Genomic DNA, 22,840 nt, shown 5'->3' on the forward strand with positions numbered 1-22,840 from the left:
ATGAAATAAAGATCAGTTTAGAGATCAAACATTCAGCTTTTATTGTAACTTTTCCACTTATGTTGATCAATATACAGAAAATATGAAAAAAATGTGTCTTGAGATATGTCGATGAGACGTGTGTGTAACTGCAGGTCGTAATGGGCTAAAGAAATTACATTCAGTGACAGTGAGTTAGTTTCCTGGACACTGAATGAGCCTTAGCATTATTGTTACAATATTAGTTCAGTTTTTATTGTAAACATTTAAATTGTGGAGAGCCATGTTTCTCATTAAAAGGAACACTGGTCCCCACAGTGTGGCTCTGTAAACATTTTTGCTTTGATTAATAACTGCACACACATATACATTTCTTTCACTTTCAATATGTGCTGCTTTTAGCTACCTTCGAAAAGGCTCATGCTTTTCAACAAATAATGGTATGGAAAAATCATGAAGATCGATCTGTAGAATTCCTTTGAGAAGCAGGTCATATGTTTATGTAGGATCCACTCTAATTTGTGCATGCCTGTTCATTAATCTGACTGCATGCAACTCAGACCTAGGTGAAGTGATAAAAGTGATATATTATTGTCACGAGACCCGATCTAGAGAGATGCCATTTCAACATGAAACTAAGAAGTGACGGAGATACTCATTCAGACTTGAAGCCAGCAGGTTTGGATACTAGAAAGTAATAAGATCTTTCCACAGATAAATGTGCGTAAAAGTTAGTGAACCATTAAATAGCATCTAGTGGTATGCTAAAGAAGAAAACTGGTGGAGAAAAACAGTATGAACAGGACTGGGAGTTCAATAGAGCTCTTCAAGAGAGTATGGAAAGAATATCTTATGTTTGCCTAAAATAATGAAAAAAAAGAGCCACTGCTGTTGGCAACAAGTGAAGTGAAGGGAGGTTTTTACAGATTACCTTTGGGTCACTGGGACATTTGAATCCATGGCTAGCTATGCTTCAAGTGATGAAACAGTCCTGTGCCCCCTCTGCACCTTGTAGATTATTGCACTTACAACAACTACTTTCCAACAAGTCCTCCAATCGATAAAGCCATATGGGTTGTTTGTTCATACCCTTCAGCATGACCTACAAAAACGTCCCGTAAGTCACCACCCACACAAAAGGCATGAGGGAATACAAGTATGTCTACCTCAGAACAGATGTCGTTCAAAGTCCTCATAAGGAAGAAGGAGGGTGGTTGGATGGTGCTTTACATGCACCATTTTTATTCTAACAACAGCATGAAACAAGTGTTCATGATCAACATGTAATAACTGTTTTTTCTCCTCTGTTCTATGTTCTATTAACAACACTTTACAACAACCCTTAACCCTAAAATTCAGAAATCAAAGCTCCTTTTTTAGGGTTAGAGAGTAATCACGGTTAGGGGCTCAAATAGATTTTATACTAATTTACTTTTTGCCTTGGTTACAATATGAAAACAACATGTTTCACTGACACTATGTCACTTCCTGGTTGGGTTTAGTCAGTTACTTCCCTTGGTTAGGGTTTAAAAACAGATTCTAGTTTGGGCTAGAATACAACCTTCACAACACAACTGTTACTTTCATGGGCGCAATTTTGACAATTTACATGCAGCTGCTCTCATAAACATTAGAGGTTCCATTTTCTTAGAATCTAACTTTAGGCCATTTTGGCGGGCAGGCACCTACTTTCAGTGAAGAGAAGATATAAAGTAACAAAGCACCATTTCAGTAAGAAAGATTGTTTTCTAAGAGTGGGGAGACTGTGTGTCAGTTGAGTGGAGGGAATTCTGTTAACTCAATATATTTTTTGACCTAGCATTTGTACGTACAGAAGCATTCCTCAATAACAAACTTTGATGCGTGTGATGGGGAGTAATGACAAAATGTAAACCATACAAAAATGAACAGTGACGCACAGTCGCGCATTTCTATTGCTGTGTGTTTAAAAAGGGTAGCTGAAAAGGAATGGTAGAAGCAAACCGTGCAGACTTACACCCGCCACCTGTGAATTCCCTATCTTAATTAGAAGGCAGAAGTTAATTGATTGTTTTGGCTTCCATTCACATCAAGAGTGAATAGTGTTTACTATGTCCAGACTTCACCAAAGCTATGCTACTTTAAAGTAAAGTGAGTTTACCTCATCCACCCACCTAAACAGCTGAGACCTCCTCCATCTGCCCCCCTACTTATCCAACCTCAAACCACACCCGAGTGAAAATCCATATAACAGCAGAAATTGCAGGGCAAATGCCTTTGAGCCATGCTGATTAAAAGACCCACCAACCCCATTTCAAAGAGAACGTAAACAATGTTATGAGAGCGCTGCCTGCAGTGACTCACCCCAAACTCTTATTACATCTTATGAAGCAGCGCAGCGTTTCATCTTTCTGTGGTTTTCAGCAATGAGATAAGCCTGAGATAGCTGAGGTAAGCTAAGTGGCCTTAAAAGCATCGTTAAGCGGTTAATAAGTATGTACTAATGACTCCCAAACACGTCTTATCAATGTGAAAAAGCCTGATAAAGCTTCAGCGTATCCAAAGGGTGAAGAGTGGTTTGGCTTTGCTGGCTCCAAAATATGCAGCTGTCAGAAGAAATGAGAGCCGGTTTTCAGGACAGTTGAGACATGAATGTACTGAGACAACTGTTTAACAAAACACATCAGGCTTCTTATCTCTGGTCTTACACAAGCAGGACTTCATCTCTGGATCACAATTTCTCCGAAACCATTAAACACTATTTGAAGAAGCTTCTGCCTGTCTCATCTAAATTGTTTTTAGTCTCACGCTCTGTCTCTAGCTTTGAAGCTGCATAACATGTCTAGGATCCAGCAGGGGAGGATTAAGAGGGATCCCTTATGCTTCTGTCATGAGATAAGGTGTTTCAGCTCCGGCTCAGAGAGGATTCAGATAGTTTAGTGACATCAGCTTCATCCTGTTTACTCCTTCCTGTTGCACTCAAGCTGTCACGAGTGGTCTTTAGTCTGGAAGAGCTGTATGTTTATTCTGTTTTAATAATGAGTGATGGGAGCCAACAGAAAGTCTGTTTGCAAACATCTATAACCACTAAAAGGTGTTGCTAATTCTTTTTTTCCTCAAACGCTTTCCTTTATCTCAACTTTCTGGGTGTACTGACAGCACAGCTTTACAGATGGAAACTGGACTGTTGTGATTGTTGATCTGTCAATAGCCATCCATCCATTTTCCTGTCAGTCAGGTTGCGGGGGGGGGGGGCTAGAGCCTTTCCCAGCAGTCATCGGGCCCACACATACACAGGGAGAACTCCACATCCCCAGCTGGGAGTTGAACCTGGAACCCTCTTGCTGTGAGGTGATGGTGCTAACCACCACACCACCGTGCGGCCCTCTGTCAATATCATTTATCTTTATTTGTCCAGATTGAAGAAAAATGCTACAGAAGCAATGATAATCCCCTATCATAAACTGTAAGTGGTGTTTATTGCTACATCATTAAACCTTGATTCTGAACAAAGAAATGGATGCCTGCTAAAAAGATAGTATTCAGAAATTTCCTTCGGGATCAGTAAATTATCTATACATCTATTCATCTATTGAGTGATGAAGGCAAATTCAAAACTTTTCTTTTATTCCTCCTGTGAGAAGGGAAAAAATGTGTACAAATAACTTGCCAATCATGCTGAGTGTGATTACTACAAGTTTCTTTTAATTGAACTTTTTTCTGCTCTAAAGTTTTGAAGATCGCACTCTAACCTAACTCTAACACTCTAAACCTTTATCAGTAACCAAAACATTTCAGATTTTACTTGACACACAAAAACTTAAATGCATTGCCATGATGTTTTTATGAGAAATACTGGCTGTTGCTTCACGTTTGCATGGTGAATATGAAGCTACTGCCAGTAGCTACTTAGCTTAGCTTAGCACATGTGGAAACAGCCTTATCTAAATAATTCTTCTTCACTTTTACATTTATCAAAAAACAATAAAAATGTATTTTAATTCAAATTCATTTTGTGGTAGTTAGGGTGTTTAACAGCTGCAGTTTTGGTCAATATCTTTCATATTTTTCATGAAAGTAATTGGGTTTCCATACCTACATTGGTAATTTCTGTCATTTTTTGTCATCTAATCCCTGTTCATTTCAGTTGCAGTCTATCATTGTTCAGCAAGTTCTACGTTTTTAGAAACTAAAGAAAAAGTTGGTGAAAAAAAGTAACTATCAGCCTCACAGGCTTCTAGTGCTGCATTTTACAGGTCACTAATCCCTGTTTCTGCTGCATTTGTGATATAGTATATGATGCATCAGAAAAAAAGCAAAAATAACTTGTAAACTGTTCTTACAAAAAACCCACATAGGTCATATGTTTGTAGATGTACTTTAGTTGTTCAAATTTAAGTAATATCAATCTAAATTTCCACAAGAAAGAAGCCTAATATCTCAAAGTATACCTTAAAGTTCATTGCTTAAGATGAGAAGAAAATGTATTCAGTCATGTATTTGTTGCTCCCTTGTTAATTACGGCACTTTTCTAAATGTTCTCATCTGATTGGAGATTACGTCAGGTCTTTTTCAACTTGCAAATTAGCTTTAAGCTGCAAAACACTTGAATCCACAGGGCACTTTTCCTGGGTTATCCATAAATTCTAAGGATGGGGTCAAGGGATTATCCAGAGACAGCGCTACAGTAATGACAAGTGGGACAGAGAAGGGACATGGGAAAACTGAACGGAGAAAGAAGTACAGAGCCATTGTATGTGTGAGCAGACCTCCTCAGAGTTAATTACCTCTCATCCATTCGTTCGGCCTTCTCACGATAACACAGGGGGAAGGGACATCCTGTGGAGGATAAACAGAGGACTAACAAAGATGTGTTAGTCATGGCCAAAATGAGCTGAAAGAAACATTTAAAAACATCAAGAGATAACAGAAATTTGAGTTCTCGGAAACAAAACTCAAAAAGTCACATCCAAAAACCAGGAAACATCTCTACAGCCATCTGTCTGTGTTGTCCTGATGCTTAAAAGAAGCGCGGATAAGGGAATGTTTTGAAAATACTAGCTTGATCTAAGCTTTGCATGGCCCTTTCTTTTGCAGTCCAGCAGATGCTATTTTTCCCCAGACTGTTATCTCCTGAGTCTGCCCAGTAGTCATGATAAGCATAGTGACCTGAAAGGCTTTTCAAAGGGCTTTCAACTTGCACAAAAAAACAATGTAATCTGCAGCAAATGTACAACACAGATTCATTTCAAGTATTCAGACATTGTATTTCAATTCTTATTAAGAAAGGAGGAGTTCAGCTGCTATGAAAAGGAATAACAGAGGATGATATGAAAACTTTGTGGCCAGATGTTTTAGCTCTGTAATTTTAAGTAAAACAGAAGAAATGCTGCAAAGACATAGATAACTTTGCCAGAAGCAAGTCTTCCCTGTAATGTCCATCTCAGGATATCTGACGGAAACACGCTGGCCCCTGACACATCCCTCTCCTAAGGCGGATTGGGCTTCAGCTGCCTGCCTGAATGCTGATGTAACTCAGAGTTCAGAGCGAGCACAACCCACCGGATAACGCTCTCATTTTGAAAGCATCCCTGACACAATCATAGTGTCTGTCTGTGTCTGGAATGGTTTAAACCGGCTCCGCCCTGGGTGGTTTGAATTTTTTCTTGTGAGTGGGTTCAAGTAAAAAAGATCACAGGGCTTCTACAGCTCCATGTCCACCTACCTGCGCCTCCCCTCAGCTGATGAAATCCTCAGAAATCCTAAGGGACATGGTCCAAGTTTTGGGATCTGTGTGAATATTTTGTTTGGATTTCTGCACAACCCACATAAATGGATTTGAATTGCTTAACAAAGTTGAACTGTGTGTTTCCTAGTTTTTTCTCCAACACATTTTTTTTGTACTGTACACACAAAATCCCATCTATTAAAGAAACAGCAGGAGACTTATTTTAAAATCTATTAAGGATTCATATGTTTAGGTGGAACCTTACTACTCGGGGTTTGACAGTCTAGAATATGGAAAGGCAAACTTAAGCCATGTTGGAACATAGAATACTTATTCATTGATAGGTGAGATATAACAGCAAAAGTATTACATTATGTTAGATAGCATTACTTGAAATTATTTCATTACAATAAAAACTCTTGACTAATTGTATGAACTAAACTTGCATACCTTAACCAGTCTGAGTCTTTTCAGATTGATTTTCATCAGTAGTGGTTGAAACAACAAACACTAATTTTCAAATGCTCACTAATTTCATCAAACTTTGATTTTTCAAAAGCAAGACCACTAGCAGCAGATATTTCAGACAGCGAATTCATTATTTTGCAATTACTCATGCTAGTTCCTATCTTATTTTCAATATTTAAGTTTCTTTATCATCTAAATCTGGATTTGTTAGATGGTCATAGAAGTCTGACGATGATACTTTGATTTAGCAAAACTGTCTCACAACAATCATTCACAGGTCATGTTCCCTATCAATGGATTAACAAGCAATACTTTGTGAATTCTGCTTCACATTAATTGAAAAATCTGACATCAAAGACTTAAAAAACAACATGGCTATTTCCAAAAACAAGCCCCACGTAATGTTTTCGAACATTATGAATCATGCAGTTATTCAGGAATATTACACAAACGTTGACACTGAGATAATAATGATCTTTGTTTAGTATATGGTCATTCAAACGTTATGCAGTAACACATTTCAAGAACAGCATGACACAAAGCCGGAGTCTTTCAGAAGTAAAGATCTGCAAATAGTTTGGGGATTTCATTATTTTCGACACATGACATCATTTTTAGATTCAGAGAACCAGAAGAGAGAGGCTGCAGACATGTATAGAATGGCAGACCTTCAGGTAGCACTGCATTAAGAACAGACATGATTTCTCAGTGAAAATCACTTCATGGGCTCACATTACTTGTCAGTGAGCACAGTTTGTTACTAAAGCCACAAATACCAGTAAAATTCAAATGATATGTAGAAAAAGCCATGCATAAAACAGATCCGCAACTGCAGCTGCTTTCACTTGACCGGAGTTCATTTAAAACAGACTGAGGTGAAGAGGAAAAAACTACATTTTGGTTTGATTAATCAGAATCTAAAATTCTTTTTGGAGATTTTTAACCCAGCTGAATTAGGGGAAGGAACATCTGACTTGTTATGATTGCACAGTTCAAGTGCACTTTGCCTTTGGTAACTGGCCCATTTGTGAAAGTACAATTCATCCTGAACGATGGACAGTGCATTAAAAACCACCCAGAAAAGTCTTGCCTAATTCAGCAAAGCAATGCCAAATCAATCATCCCATTTTGTTTACTGTTGCTGGCATCAACTTCAAAATAGACGGATATTTTTCAAAATCCTAAAAGATTATTTTCAGTTTCAATATCTAATATCTTTACCTTGTAGTGCTGAAGTAAATTGCAGGTCTAGATTATTAGAACATCATTATTTTCTGTTTTCTATTTACAAATTACACAGTGCCGCATTTTTACCTTTTTTTTCGGAAAAGGAGTTTTGATTTGAAGTTTTAAATTCTACTGGAAAATGTATGGATTTTGGAAATGTATTTGTGTGCGCTTGCATGAGTCATGAGTCAGGGCTAATGCCTGTGTTGCCAGGCAACGGTGACATTAAGGTACATTGTTTTTATCCCACTGGACCACACATACAGTCTGCCCACACAAAACACGAGTTTTGAGTCTGCTCAGCCAAGCTCTGCATAAGTTAACAGCACCCAAAGGATTCACAGAGTTGAAGGTTTGAGCCATCCGCTGTATGTTCTCGGAGGGGGTGTGGAGATGGGGGATAAGAGCTACTTCCTGGCACACAGGAAGTCCAACTTCCTGTCTTGATTAATGAGGGGATTGTGGGGTCGCACAGAGGGGCCTCCCACACACAAGAACCCCCACATTTCACCTTGTGTGTCAACCTCTTTCCTTTCCTGGCTCTCGAAGTGCTTGAAAAAAAAAACACTCTTGCGACTGAAATAGTCTAGATACGATTTTAACAGCTTGTTTCAACATCTCAGCACAAACTGTGACTTTCAGAAAAAAAAAACATGTTTATTTCTCAAGCTCCCCCACCCTCAAGTATATATGGGCAAATTTTGTTTGCATGAGGGTCAGGATCCAGAAAAACTGGTGTTTCTCAAACACACATCACTGGTCAGGAGTTGTGTCAGGGTGAAGAATGTAAACAGTGAGCAGAGCTGAACTCCTCGGAGCTGGAGTAATGCAACGGGTGGCAGTGTGCTCTGCAGTCACTCACTAATGGGATGTTAGACATGTTACAAACCAGGGGAATGTCAAATGTAGGAAGGCTTCACTGGTGAGCCGTTTTGCAATGCATTTTATTGATGAACACTGAGAGGGGGTGCAGGAAGTGAGAGGGGAGGCAGGCCAAGCAGGGAGGGGGAAGAGAACAAGGGAGAGGTGCTTTTTAAGATTTCATGTTGTCCTCCAGCCCCCACACTTTGCAGATAAAGGTTGCTGTTGCCAAGGTGACTTGACAGAGAAAGGGAAAGTATCTGGCTGTTTTGCCTGTTCTTGTAAGGGAAGCTTCGAAGCCAGAGGCATAGATAAGACAATTTCAATCCCTCCCCCACAGACCAAAAACCTGTATGTATGATATATTGCCTTAAATACCTCAAGACATTTTGGCTGCTATATTCATTTAAAACTTGCCTAAATACCCAAAACATGCAGTAATGAGAAAGCACCCTATGCTGTGTTGAAGCTGTGTTTCCCTTCTAAATCAGCATCATCACATTGATACATGCAGACAGACAAATAATCTCCACACTGAAGAAAAAGAGGCAATGCTTTACGGTCAAGAGGAAAAAACTCTTATGTTTATTAGCCATGAATTTCACATTGTGAAAAAAATCACACGTACAAAATAACGCCATAAAAAATAGAAATGAAACTTTTACATGACGAAAAAAAAGAAACCGATGCACACTGACAGTATTTTCTGTCTAATTTACATCATTATAAGAAGCAAGATGCCATGCTCGAGTTTGAGCCAACTGGATTTCCACATAAAACAGAAGAGGACAGCAAGAGTAGAAATGGGGAAATGCCACTCAGCAATTAGGTGCAAATTGAAGGGGCATTCATTACTCACTGTTGCCAGGGAAACATGTATTCTATGGGAAAGAAAGGCCCTTATCTGATTGCTGGGGCCAGAGTCTCTCAGTTCAATGGTTGGATGAGGTCAACATTATGTTGTCACAATGGTCTCTGCAGAAGTCTTGAAATTCACAATCAGAGGAATTTTTTGGGTGGCTTAAGGAGCTGAACTGGAATTTATGGGGCTGTTTACCACTAAGTGTGATTCATGAGTCCACACGGAAGAGTGTTGCAAACAAAATATAAATATTTCACCAAGACATTACCAACTACAATGAAATTCAATTGATATTCAATTGTAACAAGTCAATGTTCAGGTCACCTAAACAGACACACAGACAAAAACACTGATTAAAGTCACCAAGCATTTTAAGACATTCGCTGCTTTTTGGTCTACAGGAACTTGCAATGTTTTCTTTTCTTTTTTCTTTTTTATGTGCGTCAATGACACTATGGTGAAAAGCACTGTGGTGTCTAGCCTTAACAACACACAGCTTTCTGGATAGGACTAATTCTCGACCAAATGGTTAAGAGGACTTTGGATTAACACTCAGAGGAGCCAAGTTGGCACATGTCACCGTCCTCCAGTTGTCCTTGGGACAGCTGCAAAGACTGTCGCATTCTTAACCATGTCAGGGTTGCTCTGTGATGTCCCAGTAGTTAATGGGTCACATACTGTGCCATTCTAGCAGTCTTATTTGTTATGTGATTTATGTCTTCTTGGTTGGTTTGGTACAGGTCGGGCTGATTCAAGGCATGTTTGGACTCAGGTTAAAACTTTCAGTGCCATTTAGGGTGAGGTTCTCTTGTTCTTAGTAATGACTGCTTTCATGTCAACAGTAATGTGAGTCATTATTCCTCTTCCATCCGCTGAAAACGGCAGAAAACCCTGTGAGAGGTGCACTTCTGTGTCTTTTAAAGAGAAAGTTCCTCCTGGGAAAGACTGAACTGTGCAAAATGCAGCCCCACTGAGACCAAATAAAACACAACACCTGGACATGCATGACACAACCCAACATGCATTCACAAATGAATGCAGGAAGAAGAAATAAATAGGAGTAAACATATTAAAATAACAGAGTTATCATTGCCATATAAATTAAGACTACATTGCAGCAAGTTTAAGCAGAAACTCAGTTTGGGTTATGATGACAAGATTTCTGAGGAGTTCATGCCAGGATTACTGAATCACTATGAGTGGACATGCTCACAAAAGGGTTCAGCTATGACTCAGCAAGTGAACCACCACATTTATCAGTAAAATAGAAGCACAGCCGGTCTTTTACAGCATTAAGTGTACAGCTCAATGTGGCAGTGTTCCTTCTGAAGTAAGGACTCCAAACCGAATATGACCCAGGCAGCCGTCAACGCGTTGCTGAAAAACAGCAAACATGTGAGGTCGTGACCTCGAGGCACCTCGACCCCCTGGCCACTCACAGATCCCCATCCATCCTCCTCAACCTCAGCTGGTGTTGCTCATCAACACCTCATGACCGGTAGCGACAGCCAACCGCCAAAGCCTTCATAAGAGGAACACTCGAAGGTTTGTTTTTGTGTCGGAGCAGTTAGAAGCACAAGTTAGAAAATGAAAATAATGAAAGAGGATACAAATAAAAGAGCTTATTAGAGGGTGGGGGGTTTCTCCTTCATTGTGCTTTTACAAATCGTATATATATTCAGTCAGACTGAGCTGATTTTATTTATTTTTTTGTTCTTCACACCAACCACTGCCTCCCCATCCATCAGTCCAAACAGAACATCCATCATGCTAGATTTTTTTTTCTTCTTCTTTTTTTTTTTCTTGTCATAGAATAAAACATTGATACAGATTCTCACAAGCCTTTTATAACTAAATGGGAAAAATGCAGGTTTGTGATATGTTTGCAGCATGAAAGCACAAGGTGCACACAAGTTTTGAGTTTGTGCCTCATACAGCATGCAGCAGTCCGTTTGGTTTGTTTGCGTAAAACTGTCGTACTCTACGTCTCAGCCTCCTTCTCAGAAAACGTCCAGCTGATCTAGTCTCTGCTTCTGCAACATCAAAATGAATGCGGGCGTCTGTACATCACTGCTCGGGGTCTCTTTCAGAGGAAGAGAATGTGTGCTTCTTCACAGTTGGGAGACCGGTAGATGATGCAAACCAGGGAAATCTGAGAAGAGAAGAATGACTCGTTAAACAGGCTAATAAGATGGATTGAGATGCTCGAAAGTAAACTGAGCCAAACAAGTTAAAAGGTGACTTATTCATAATTCAAAAGAAGAAGCACAGAGGAAGCCTAACAGGTAGAGAATAACATACATCTATGGGGAAACAAGACTTGGATTTAAAGCTTCTGAATCACCTTAAAACTTTCTCAAAATAATAGTTTCTGTCGAGGTGGAAGAAATGAAAATAACACTTGTACAGTGTTATACAAATGCTATGTATTCCAGTTTCTGTTCAGTGGAGACCTGTATTTCTATTGACATACAATATGTTACGTTGGCTTGGATTTTTTCGCTCACAATGATCTATACTCAATGATTAAACTGCCGTTTTTATGCCATACATCTCACCTAGGAAGTGTTTCATTACACTGATAGTATATCACATTACACTGCACAGGTCTTACTAATGTGTCCATGCTGTATCTCCTCCCAGACTAATAGATTTGGCAAATCCACCAACTCTATTTCCTCAGTGCAGCCTGGCCTTCATCCAGCTTCTTATCTCGCTTTCTGCCTACTATACTTTTCACATCTGAGTGCATTTTATGCTCAGAATTTCAGTTTGACCTTTCCATTTTTAGAGCCTTTACTTAATATGTGCCTATCTCTACAGCACAGATGGTTAAAGGCTTGGTGGCCCCTCGATGTGTGTGTCTAATGTGAATGTAATATCATTATCCATCTCTAACTGGGGCTTTCTCATGCTGTAGCTGCCGGAGGACATGCATGTGATGAAGAGTGAATAAATGCACCTTGAAGAGCACTTTGTAGCCTGAAACCTGGCTTTATCTAGAGTTTAAAGTGATCAGCTCTTTTCTTGAAATATATAAAGCAGAGAAGAGTCCAACTCCAACCAGGTTCATTTTTGCATGTGGAGAAATGTATGTTTCTGAATGATAAATTAAAAAAGTCTTTAGTCCACAATCAGGGAGCTCATTATTTTTCCCCTCGTTGTATTTTTTTCAGTGTGTTATGGGAAAGACTATTTGTTAGCCAGTAATGGTAACTTCCTATAACTGAATCTAAGCTTATTGGCTGCTGGCTGAGGTTTCATATTTATGCAAGTCAAAATCATCTGAGTTTCATAAGCATATTCCCAAAATGTCAACATATTTTCCCAACACTCTGCACATGCCGGATAACAGTGAAACCATTTAAACACTGTCACGGGAATTAGAAACCAGATGGGTTTGTATGAGCTTGTTTAGACATTCAGTCTTACTTCCTTGCAGTATGAAGATCACATGCGTTATAAAGCACCAAAACATTTTGGACACACCCGACTATCAATTTGAATGAAAAGGTGTGCGTATATGTTCATATGTTTGTCTGGTATTGTAGATACTATTTCTTGACAACAAAAAAACACCAAAGTCCATTTTTTCCCCCAATATATTTTAGTTATTTTTTGTGTTAATTTAGAGTCTTGAAATGTTAAATCCTTCTCCATCTTTTTATTTTTTGTTTGCTTATTTTCCCTACTGCAACCTGAATTTGCTGGGGTGTAAAAGTGACCTTTTCCTGGCCATAAAGTTGCAGTTCAGGTAAACAATTCAGTCCTAGTTCTCTCCGGGTACTCCGGCTTCCTCCCACCATCCAAAAACATGCATGTTAGGTTAATTGGTGACACCAAAATTGTCCGTAGGAGTGAGTGTGACCGTGCATGGTTGTTTGTCTCGTTTGTCTCTTTGTGGTTTCTGTGATGGACTGGCGACCTGTCCAGGGTGTACCCCGCCTTTCGCCCGATGACTGCTGGGATAGGCTCCAGCCCACCCGCTACCCGATTAACGGACTGTCGGTATAGAAAATGGATGGATGGAATTCAGTCCTATCTAACTGGCATTGAATGACTTTATTTCATTAGCCATTAGATACTTACAATCAAGAGGCGCTATCCCTAAAAAATGACCACATTTTCAACTTCATGACAGGTGATCTACACTATAATGTTACTTGATTTTGTGAGCACCATTTACCCCCAACAAAAGCTTTCCAAGAGAAAAATCCAAAAAGGAGAAAATCTCACACAAGTTAGATTTGTTCCCCTGGGAAAAACTGAGAGCCCCTTTTTTTCTCTCACTGCTACAATCTCCTTCTGTGAGGTCTACCAAACTTCCTTTCCCTTTCATTCCTACACAGTCAGCCTTCTTTTCCATTCCTCCACATTTAGTCTATTCACTACGTTCAGTGAGTGGACCGTCAGTTGCCATGACAGGCAAGTGCACAGAAAACAAATTCTGTATTAAATTAGTGACAGGATTATTTACTTCACTGAGCACTGTGTTGCTCAGGCTAGATAGTTTGAACCTTCATTCTAGCCTCTCCCTTTCAAAGATGAGTCACTGAAAAAGAAGGGAATAATAAGTCTTAAAAATGATTTCATCCTGTAAAGAGAAGGAACATCATCGTGCTGCAGCAGTGAAGCTGCTCTGAGCCGTCTCCTAGCATTATCAAATGGAGACATGCAGAGCTGGACAGCTGAGAAGTCACTCTCATTCGCTCCTTTTCATCCCCAGGAGCCAAGGACTGCCAGGCATTTAAAAAACAACAACAAAGAAAACAGAAAAATGAAAAGGACTGCCTGCACTGGTATGCGTGTGTGCATCGGTATGGGGATTGCGTGATGTGATGCGATCGTGACCCTGCAGTGAGCAGAAAGATCAGGTTTTGCCAGCTGACTACCCATGTTCCACATACGTCTGACCTGTTCATCATCAGAACAGGAGAGCAGGGTTAGAGTAAGGACATTAGGAAATAGATGGAAGCAGAAGAGACTGTTGAGTCTGAAGACAGTAAATCCTCAGAGTGAGACCACTGCTATGAAGGGTGATGGGTGTGTGTCTGGGATAAGACGGGTAGGGCTCTGCACTCTCTCTGCTTACTTCCCCTGCTGCCACTTCTCTCACTCCCCTCTTCTTCTAACTGGTGATGTATGGTTTCTGACACTGTGTGAGTTGCAGGCTACCCCCTTCTCACCCATCCTAAAGACCACAACCTCATCAAAGGAGGGCGACTATGAGTGGATTAGCAACACCGGGTGTTGCAGCCTGCTGGTGTGTGGCTTGTCTAATTGGCAACCCCCTTTTCCCTCTCAGAGAGAATCCCCCCGCAGGAGCCATAAAAGTATCCTATTCTCTTTCAATTACCCTCTCCGTCCTTTGGCCCATCCCCACAGCCACATAACTCACTTAACTAACACACACAAGCCCCTGTCAATTCCTCCCAAAAGATCTACCATCCCTCATTTAGATCTATTTCCTTTCTACTGAGAGGACTCCACATATCAAGCCAATACCTCTCATATTCTGAATGATGCAACAAATACAAGAGACACAACACCATGTCAAACTTGAATAATCCAGAGTATGGCCCTTTCAGAGGTAAAGATTGAAAAAAAAAATGAAGATAATACTGTTTTACTGGTGTACATATTACTATATTCAAAGTAGTTGTAAAGACTGACATCCCATTTCAACCAAATAGAAGAGCTTTGTTTCCTCATAATCAATAGTTTGGCCTCAATCAGTGAATAATTATAATGTTTATGATCAAAACTTAAGGATATCTAGCTTATCTTTTCAAAAACCCATAAAAGTTTTAAGAACCCTTATAGAACTGATTCAATAACCACAGCTTAATTGGTCTTAGAGGGATATTAAGGAAAATAGAGATTTAGCTTACCTAATGGAGAGGGTGCAGGTAGACAGTTTGGGATTCAAGCTGGTAGGTGTTTCCAGGTGCTGACGAAAGCAGTAGGAATGAGCGAGTATGGCACAGTAGTTATGCTGTTCCATGCATCAAGCGTCGGGTCGTAGCAGTCCAGAGTTTTACATCGCTGTGTACCAAAGTACCCGCCCACGACATAAAGTTTGTTTCCTGATGCCACAGCCTGGCAGCTCATCCGCTTGGCTGTCACATCACCCACTTTAGTCCACTGGTAGTTCTCGCTGCTAAACTTGTAAGCTGAGCATGCAGAGAATTCTGTATCTCCACCCATGACAAAGATCTGGTTTCCCAGCACAGCAGCAGCTGTATAACGCCACGGTTGTGGGCAGGATGCAGGCACAGTCCATCGGTTTTCTTGTGGATCGTAGCATTGAACCTTGGGCAGTTTGTCGTGGGTGACACTGGTTCCTCCAAAGGCAAACAGCTTGAGCTTTACACTGACCACTGCTGCATTACTCACACCCTCTCTCAGAGGAGCCACCATGGTCCACTTGTTTGCCACTGGGTCAAACTGTTCCACCTGTTTGAGTGATACAGATGGAGAAGCAGGGAGGCAGCCAGTTGCTGCAGTATGTCCTCCAACGACATAAAGGCAGTGTTTCAGCTCGGCAGAGCCATGGCCAAACCTGGCGATGAGCATGGGTGCTGCCTTTGACCATTCCTCATGGAGAGTGTCATAGACCCACACATCTTTGGACACCCCATTCTCAGATCCTCTCCCACCTGTGATGTACACCTTACAGCCAATGGCACAGGCACTGAACTCCTTCCTGGGACTGGGGATGTCAGCTTTTGGAATTATCTCTTTTGCCTTCTGGTCCACCAAATACAATTTATCGCACATGAAGGTCTGCCCACCCAGAAGAAAGAGGGCATGGCTGGTTTTTCTTGGTCGAGCACATGGGCTATTGACAACACCATCGTTCTGAAGGATCTTCAGCTTACAGCGAATCGCTTCATCTACCAGTTCCTTGCTATTAGCCTGGGCATTGATCAGCTCCTCTGTTGAGACATTCTCCATTAAAAAGATGGCAGGCAGCAGGGCAAGGCGGACTGTTTTCAGGAGCTCTGGAAGATGGCAGTGCCTCCTTTCCAGGTCATAGTTGATCCAGTTAAGGGCAGCTTCATAAACCAGTCTCTCATCTTCTGTCTCTAGCTCCTCGTGTGACAAAAGCTGCACTACCATATCTTTGGGCAGTTGGAGGAAGTCCTCTGTCTTGCAAATAGCAGGGAAGTTGCTTAGACACATGCCCCAGGAGAGCTCTGACAGCTTGGTACACTGGTGGGCGTCAGACAGCAGCAGCATGCCAAGACAGTTGGATGGGTGAAGGTTTCTCTCAAGGAATTCAGCGCAGGCATCACGAATGTCTTGAAACTCCAACATGTCCCCAGCCTCCAGTAGTGACTCTGCATTCTCCTCATTTATAACGACACGTGACGAGTATGCATAATCCAGCAGGAGCTCTAAAACCTCTGGGTGGATCGAGTCTCGGAAGTCAACCTCACTGGCCTGGCTCTCCCTCAGCCCACCGCTGAACATGGCCTCAAAGTAGCGGCTGCAGGCAGCCAGCACGGCTCGATGACAGGGAAAGGAGCGGCTGCCGGCATGAAGCAGCACGTCTGTGAAAAGCCTTTGCTGCCGCAGCGCGTTGAGGTGCATGAGGACACTGTCAGCGTAGGAGGACTTGTGAAAAAGGTAGATGTTCATAGAGCCGGTGCTGGCTCGTGATTTTCGGTTCTCATGGACACACACGGACATTTTCATTGAATCCTGAAATGGAAAGAAAAATAAAATCTCTCTTTAATGAATGACATATCTACAGTTCATGCTGCAGGGGTCCAAAAGATCATTTAGATTCTATTATAAAGCAGCACTTTTTTTCGCTGAAATTCGGGCTAAATCATGCTAATAGAGACTAGATTGTTATTCTTATGGTTAAAAAAGATGATTAATCAGCTGGTAAAATAGGCCTAATTTGCCTAACACATTTTACTCTCAGCACTGACTGCTGCACATGCAAATACTGTGATGCTGAAATATTGAATGATTCAGTGCTAAAATCCATGAGAGAGTTATTAACATTTTTTTGGAGAAGACATTACAGTCCTCCCCAAGAGAAATACATTAGTCAAGAGATAAAGTGAATAAAAATGACAAAACTGCATACATCTTGGGGCTATGAAGGTCAAGTCGAAAACAATTTTCCACCTTAAGCTCTGAGCACTGGTAATCCCCGTCTTTCAGAGATACACTGATTTACAAGTAAGTGTCCCTTTGCAGAGGGCTCTTTAAGAATAGAAGAAAGAGACAGCGGGACTCTTTTAAGCCTCTCAGAAATGCACCCAATTTACTCCACTCCCCTTCCAGAAAAATGTGCTCCCATCTTCACTGTCCTCGCTTTCATTCCAACTAATTTTCTAAGTAAGTCAAGTGCCTCCTGTGCTCTGTTAACAGAGGAACTGGGTCCCTGTGTGACCTTGTAAATCCACACATTCTTTGAATAGACTTTATCAGTTCTCAGCCTGCTTTAGAGGCCGCAGGTGTCAGAAATAATTCAATCAAATCCGATAAAGGATTGCTCTAATCTGAGAATAAACCCATTGACCTTGACAGTCTCCCTTCTTTTAGAATCAAAACAAGGTTGGCGTGCTTGCAGAATGCTTGCAGCTTCTTTATTGACAACAAACAGCTGCAAAGTGTGGTCAGCTCACAACCTGACAGTTACTGTGAATTCCAAGGATTCCAAACGTCGAAGGCAAAAGGGCTTTGAAAACATTCAGAAAACTTTTTCAAAACAGCCGTGTGGCATGGCATACTTCTGCCTTCCAGCTATAAATGAACCAGAATAAATAAGAAAGATAAGAAAATTCAGTCATTCAATCATTTTCTTTTATTAATAATATATTTTGTTGAATAGCTTGTGTTTTGTCGGAATACCTCAAAGACAGTTATCTAATGATAAGATCAGCCTGATTTTAAATTGCCTAATTATCTATAACCCTAATTTGGAAAGAGACTATAATTATTTGAATACCTCAATACTTAGCAGCCACGATATGTGAAAGAGATCAGTCACTGGGTGAGGATTTGATAATCAAGACAAGACAGATTTTCAATCCAAGACAGAGAGAGTTCAAAAGTCCCCAGGTGTCATAAATGATTCCCCCACAACCAAACTACAGAGAGGAGAGGAAAGTTTCCATTTTCCATTTGTTGCATCATCTGCTCCCCAATCCTCAGCATGCAGTCTTATGAATAGGAAATCAAGCTTCAACCCTGCAGGTACAAATGCAAGAGCAGTGGGGATTTTTAATGATCACTCACACCTTTAGCTTCATGTCTTAGTGAATAGTGAATGAATCCCCATGAACTTGTTGTTTGATGTTCAAGCAATAGTTCTTAACGTTCTGATTTGGTCTTCCTCTTCCGTTTGTGGCTTTCTACATTTTTCTCTAATCGTTTATATCTTTACTAATACCGTAAACATTTACTGTTAAATTAATACGAAAAACCCCTAAACAACACTGTGTTTGTATTGCAACTATTGTGAACATAGATATACATGGTGGTATAAGCATTTAACAATACCCTGCTATGTCTATATCCAGCCGGGTATGATCACTAATATTGGTGCAGAAGTTTATGAAACAAACAAAATTGATTCAACAGGATTTGTCCCATTCCAGCAGCTGCAGATTGGGTAACTTGTTACCTCCTGGCCTCAGCTGTAATGAGAATATCCTCACGATGGTCTCTCACCTGCACTCGTCACCTCCCACAAGCACACATGCACACACTGAGGCTCTGGTTTTCTAATTGGAAGGTGTAAGTAGCTTGATTCCAGTAAGTAATGCTAATGAGTCAGGAACTTAATTGGAGAGGTTTTACATATGCTAATAATTAGCATTTTAATAAATATGACCCAAGGTAGTTCAGGTCTGAGGCACAGTAAGCTGATCACAGAAAAACTAGTTCAATATGAACTCAGCTGATTGGACAGATTATGAACCAATGGGCTCCAGGACACAAAAGTGTAAAAGGCTCCAGAATCACTATACTGTAGAAGACTATAGCCATTTTGTGCTCCTGTATTGTTTTTTTGCACCACTTTGATAATTATGTGTCTAAGTTAGATCGTTATGCAAATTGCTGTAGCCATTCTGTGCCACATTATGGTAATATAGGTCTCTTAATGGTTGCTTTGTGGTTCACGTTAGTCTTTTTGCTTTATTTTATAATCATTATTTGTCTATTTGTTTGCTTTTGGCATAGTTTGGTCATTTTGTGTCACATTTTGATAATTTTACAATTCTTTTTGCTTGCTTAGTTGCATGGTTTTGGTTGTTTTGGATTTACAATTTAGGTCTCATTTTGGTGGTTTTGAGTCTCTGGGGCATCTCTTTTTGGGTTTTTTATTTCTCAAGTTGGTCAATTTTTCATTGCTTTACTGTCATGTCCTTTTAATTTTAAAAATGTGCATCATAATTTGGTAATTTTGTATCTCTTTTTAGAAATTCTGCATCTCTTTGTGGTCTCAGATATTTTTACCTCTCTTTGTTGCTGTTTTCATTTACGTCCATTCTGCATCTGATTTTGTGTCTCTTTCTGGTATATGTATCATATTTCAGATCAGGGGCCCTCTGACTACTTGGGCCCTTGGGCATGAATCCATTCCTCAATGAGCCCATGCAAATGAAATATAGTTAAGTACAGTGACTGAAAAAAATAAAAAGAATTCTGCACTGGTAATGGCATGGAACAGAGGCAAATAATCTCACCACTGGGGCCATGAGACCAAACAATCTGTAGTTTATGTGTCTGTATTCTAACTTCCATGGTAAAATAATTCCCTCTGTGAAATGGCCTTGTCATGCCTTAACATTATCTTATCTTGATAACTGCATAGCAAGACACGACCTTGTTGTCAGAAATGCCAACATGCTTGTCTGACGACCAAAAAATAGTTTATGTCAAGAATTTTGCAATATCAACATTTCATTTTCCTGCAACCATCCACTTAAAAGACATCCTGTTCCATGTAAATAGCGCTTATAATCTAAGATTTTCATTTCAGCAAATGAATGTGCTCACTCGTATGTACACACTTGCACTAAGAGTGAGTGCAGGAAAGGTGAACAAAGAAAGGGGCCGTAAACCACTTTAACTATTTGCTTATCAAACAATAAAACCTGGATTACCAGCTAGGCCTGAAAACCCAGTGACAAACATGTCAAGCTTAAACAGAAATTCATCCCTTGTTTGAGATTTTCTTATATCTAACATTTATTAGTGAAGTGTAACATTGTTGTAACTTGAGCCTACTGTAAGAATAAAGAGTCATGTCAGAATGGTAACACCACATTTCACTATGGATGATCCTTCATTTTAAATACACAAAGGCTATTGTCTTCTTAAGCAATAATCATAAACATCTAAACACAGATTATTGATTAAATCAGATTCAGATATCACTGCTTAGATAAACTTCCATTACATTCACAGCAAACTGTGTAAATTTAAAGACTTGGCTGTTACAAGCTCCCGTGAAACTCCTGACGGCTCATTAACACCTCATGTTACAAGACTAAAATAAGAATATTAACGTATTTTTGGAGTTATTTTAGGAACGTGGAGGAAAAACAGTTTAAAGTCAAGGCTGAGAATGAGAATTCAAAATGTGGAACTAAAAAGTTGTCAGTCGTCATTCTGCTGTAAAGGAGAACAAGCTAAAAGATTTTTCAGCTGCATCCTCACTGGCCATTTCACGTTTTACAGGTGCAATGAAACCCTTTCAAAGACAACTAAATTCAGTTTCAGACCTTAAAGAGGAAGCAAAAGTAGCAAGAGGACAGTCTAGCTTTATTCATTCAATTGCCTGTCACCCCGACAGTATGGCTGTTTTGTCCGTCTTTAGAATTAAACTACCGACTGAAAAGACGGAGAAAACAAAAGCCTGAAGCATTAATCTCTTTATGTGACCAACATGTTTTGAGGATCAACAGTTTCAGTTCCCTTCCAAACTAAAACTGTGACAAAAGAAATCATCCACTACAAGGTGAGAATTTGCTACTGTCTTTGTAACGTACATGACTCTGAAGCTTTTGGGCTGATGATCAGTCAAACTACTTTACAACTTTGAGACATCACATGGAATAATGAAGGCGTGTGATTGGCATTTTGCCCCTCTCTTTCTTTTGACATTTAACAGCAATGTAATAAACAAGAACAATAGCCGCTGCCCTAAAATAAGCCATAAATTAGTGCCAACAATTTCAAGTTGTCCTGACTCACTTATCAGTCTATCTTCTGTTAAAGTAGGTTGGCACAAAGTGTCAGCAGTGTGAGTGTGCTTTTCTGTGAGAGATGCCCTAGTTCCCTTATAGAAACCAGATTCACAGACACACAACCAGAAAGCTCACACTACATACCACATGCAGAAAGCACACAGTATAGAAAGCCATGCCTGCAGCCCCTGGAGTCGATCCGAGGCCTGGCTGCTGCCTGCAGTCTGTTTAAAATCATTGCCAGGTGTTCACAGCCAACCATGGACACAGGAAGAGGGATGGGAGGGAGACAACTTCAAAAGTAAACACCAGGCTTATGTGGACTTAGGTCTCTACATCTGCCGAGCGAGATGCAAAACAAAGACTGCAAAGCAGCAGCTATCGATCTTCATGTTTCCATCAATCTTAATCCCAAACAGAATCAAATTTATAGCTTCGAACCAGCTGCTCACGCGTCCAACTGGGTCTAAATTAGGGAAAACATCCATAATGATGGAAAGGAGAGCATGTAACACCTGATGTCGCCTGTAAACATGTGAAACATCTTGAGCACGCATGGGGAGAAAAACGTAAAAGGAACACGAACGGCTTAGTGGAGATCAGAGCTGCCATAATCGATGTGCAAACAGCAATGAAATGATAGTGATGAAACAAATAAATGTTTACATTTTGCTCCCATTATCCCGCTGCTCTCTGTTGCGCTTTATCTGCTACAGCCCTGAGTTTTCCATCACCAGGAGATTAGGGGGCGCAGCCGTTGTTACACTATAGATAAGCATATCTATTCACGAGCAATAATAGATCACAGGAAAGCGAATTATCTTCTCTTTTTTTTACCTCTTTGGGTGAAAGCAGGAGTTCAATTGTGCCCGCAGTATCCCTCGGACATGCCACTTCTGAAAGAGCCACGATGCAAGCCGTGCGCCCGGGCAGTGGAACTCCTTGGTTATTCCCGAAATGCAGGCAGACGCGCGATCAGGATTAAGCCACTATACTTGCAAACTCTCGAAGATTTGGATGTGTGTATTTATAAAGGAGGTAATAAAGAGAAGAGCTTTGATGTGACGGGTGTCTGAAGACGTTCCTCCGGTGCAGCTGCTCCGCTCCTGAGTGTCGATCCTCGTTTGCGCTCCCACTGAAATCAATGGGTGTGTTTACAGCGAGAAGGGGGGAGGATCGCCGTTTCTCGCAGGAAACGAAGTGAGAGACAAAGAGGGGTATGCATGGGGATGTGGAGGGAGGTGGTCTCACTGGGCAGCAGCAGACACAACCCCCCATCCACTAGAAAAAAACAAGAAAGTAATTATTAGTGTCGTTTTTCCAGCCAAATCCTTCACAAGTTAGAGCGTTGAAAATGTGATTATGTTTTTTTGGAAAAAGTAGCCGACTCTGAGCGGCGTGAGCAGCATTTTGGCTCCTCGCAGCGGGATAGTTTGAACTATTCAGACCCCAGTTTGATGTTTTAGTCCAGTGGTTCCAGCCTTTTTGGTTGGATCCCTCTTTTGTTGTAAAGTC

General features: G+C 40.6%; 1 protein-coding gene across 1 annotated transcript; it reads right to left on the reverse strand.

Annotated features, from left to right (window-relative positions):
- Nucleotides 1–8,797: 8,797 nt before the first annotated feature.
- enc1 (ectodermal-neural cortex 1) lies at nucleotides 8,798–22,466 on the reverse strand. The gene is made up of 3 exons (XM_072371417.1): nucleotides 22,163–22,466; nucleotides 14,996–16,811; nucleotides 8,798–11,256 (listed from the first exon to the last, which is right to left on the reverse strand). The coding sequence occupies exon 2, from the start codon at nucleotides 16,803–16,805 to the stop codon at nucleotides 15,030–15,032; it is 1,776 nt and encodes a 591-aa protein (XP_072227518.1). The 5' UTR covers nucleotides 16,806–16,811; nucleotides 22,163–22,466; the 3' UTR covers nucleotides 8,798–11,256; nucleotides 14,996–15,029.
- Nucleotides 22,467–22,840: the final 374 nt, after the last annotated feature.

Source organism: Leuresthes tenuis, unplaced genomic scaffold, assembly GCF_036924035.1.
Source record: "Leuresthes tenuis unplaced genomic scaffold, fLeuTen1.0.hap1 SCAF_19, whole genome shotgun sequence".
In the NCBI taxonomy this organism is placed as follows: domain Eukaryota; kingdom Metazoa; phylum Chordata; class Actinopteri; order Atheriniformes; family Atherinopsidae; genus Leuresthes; species Leuresthes tenuis.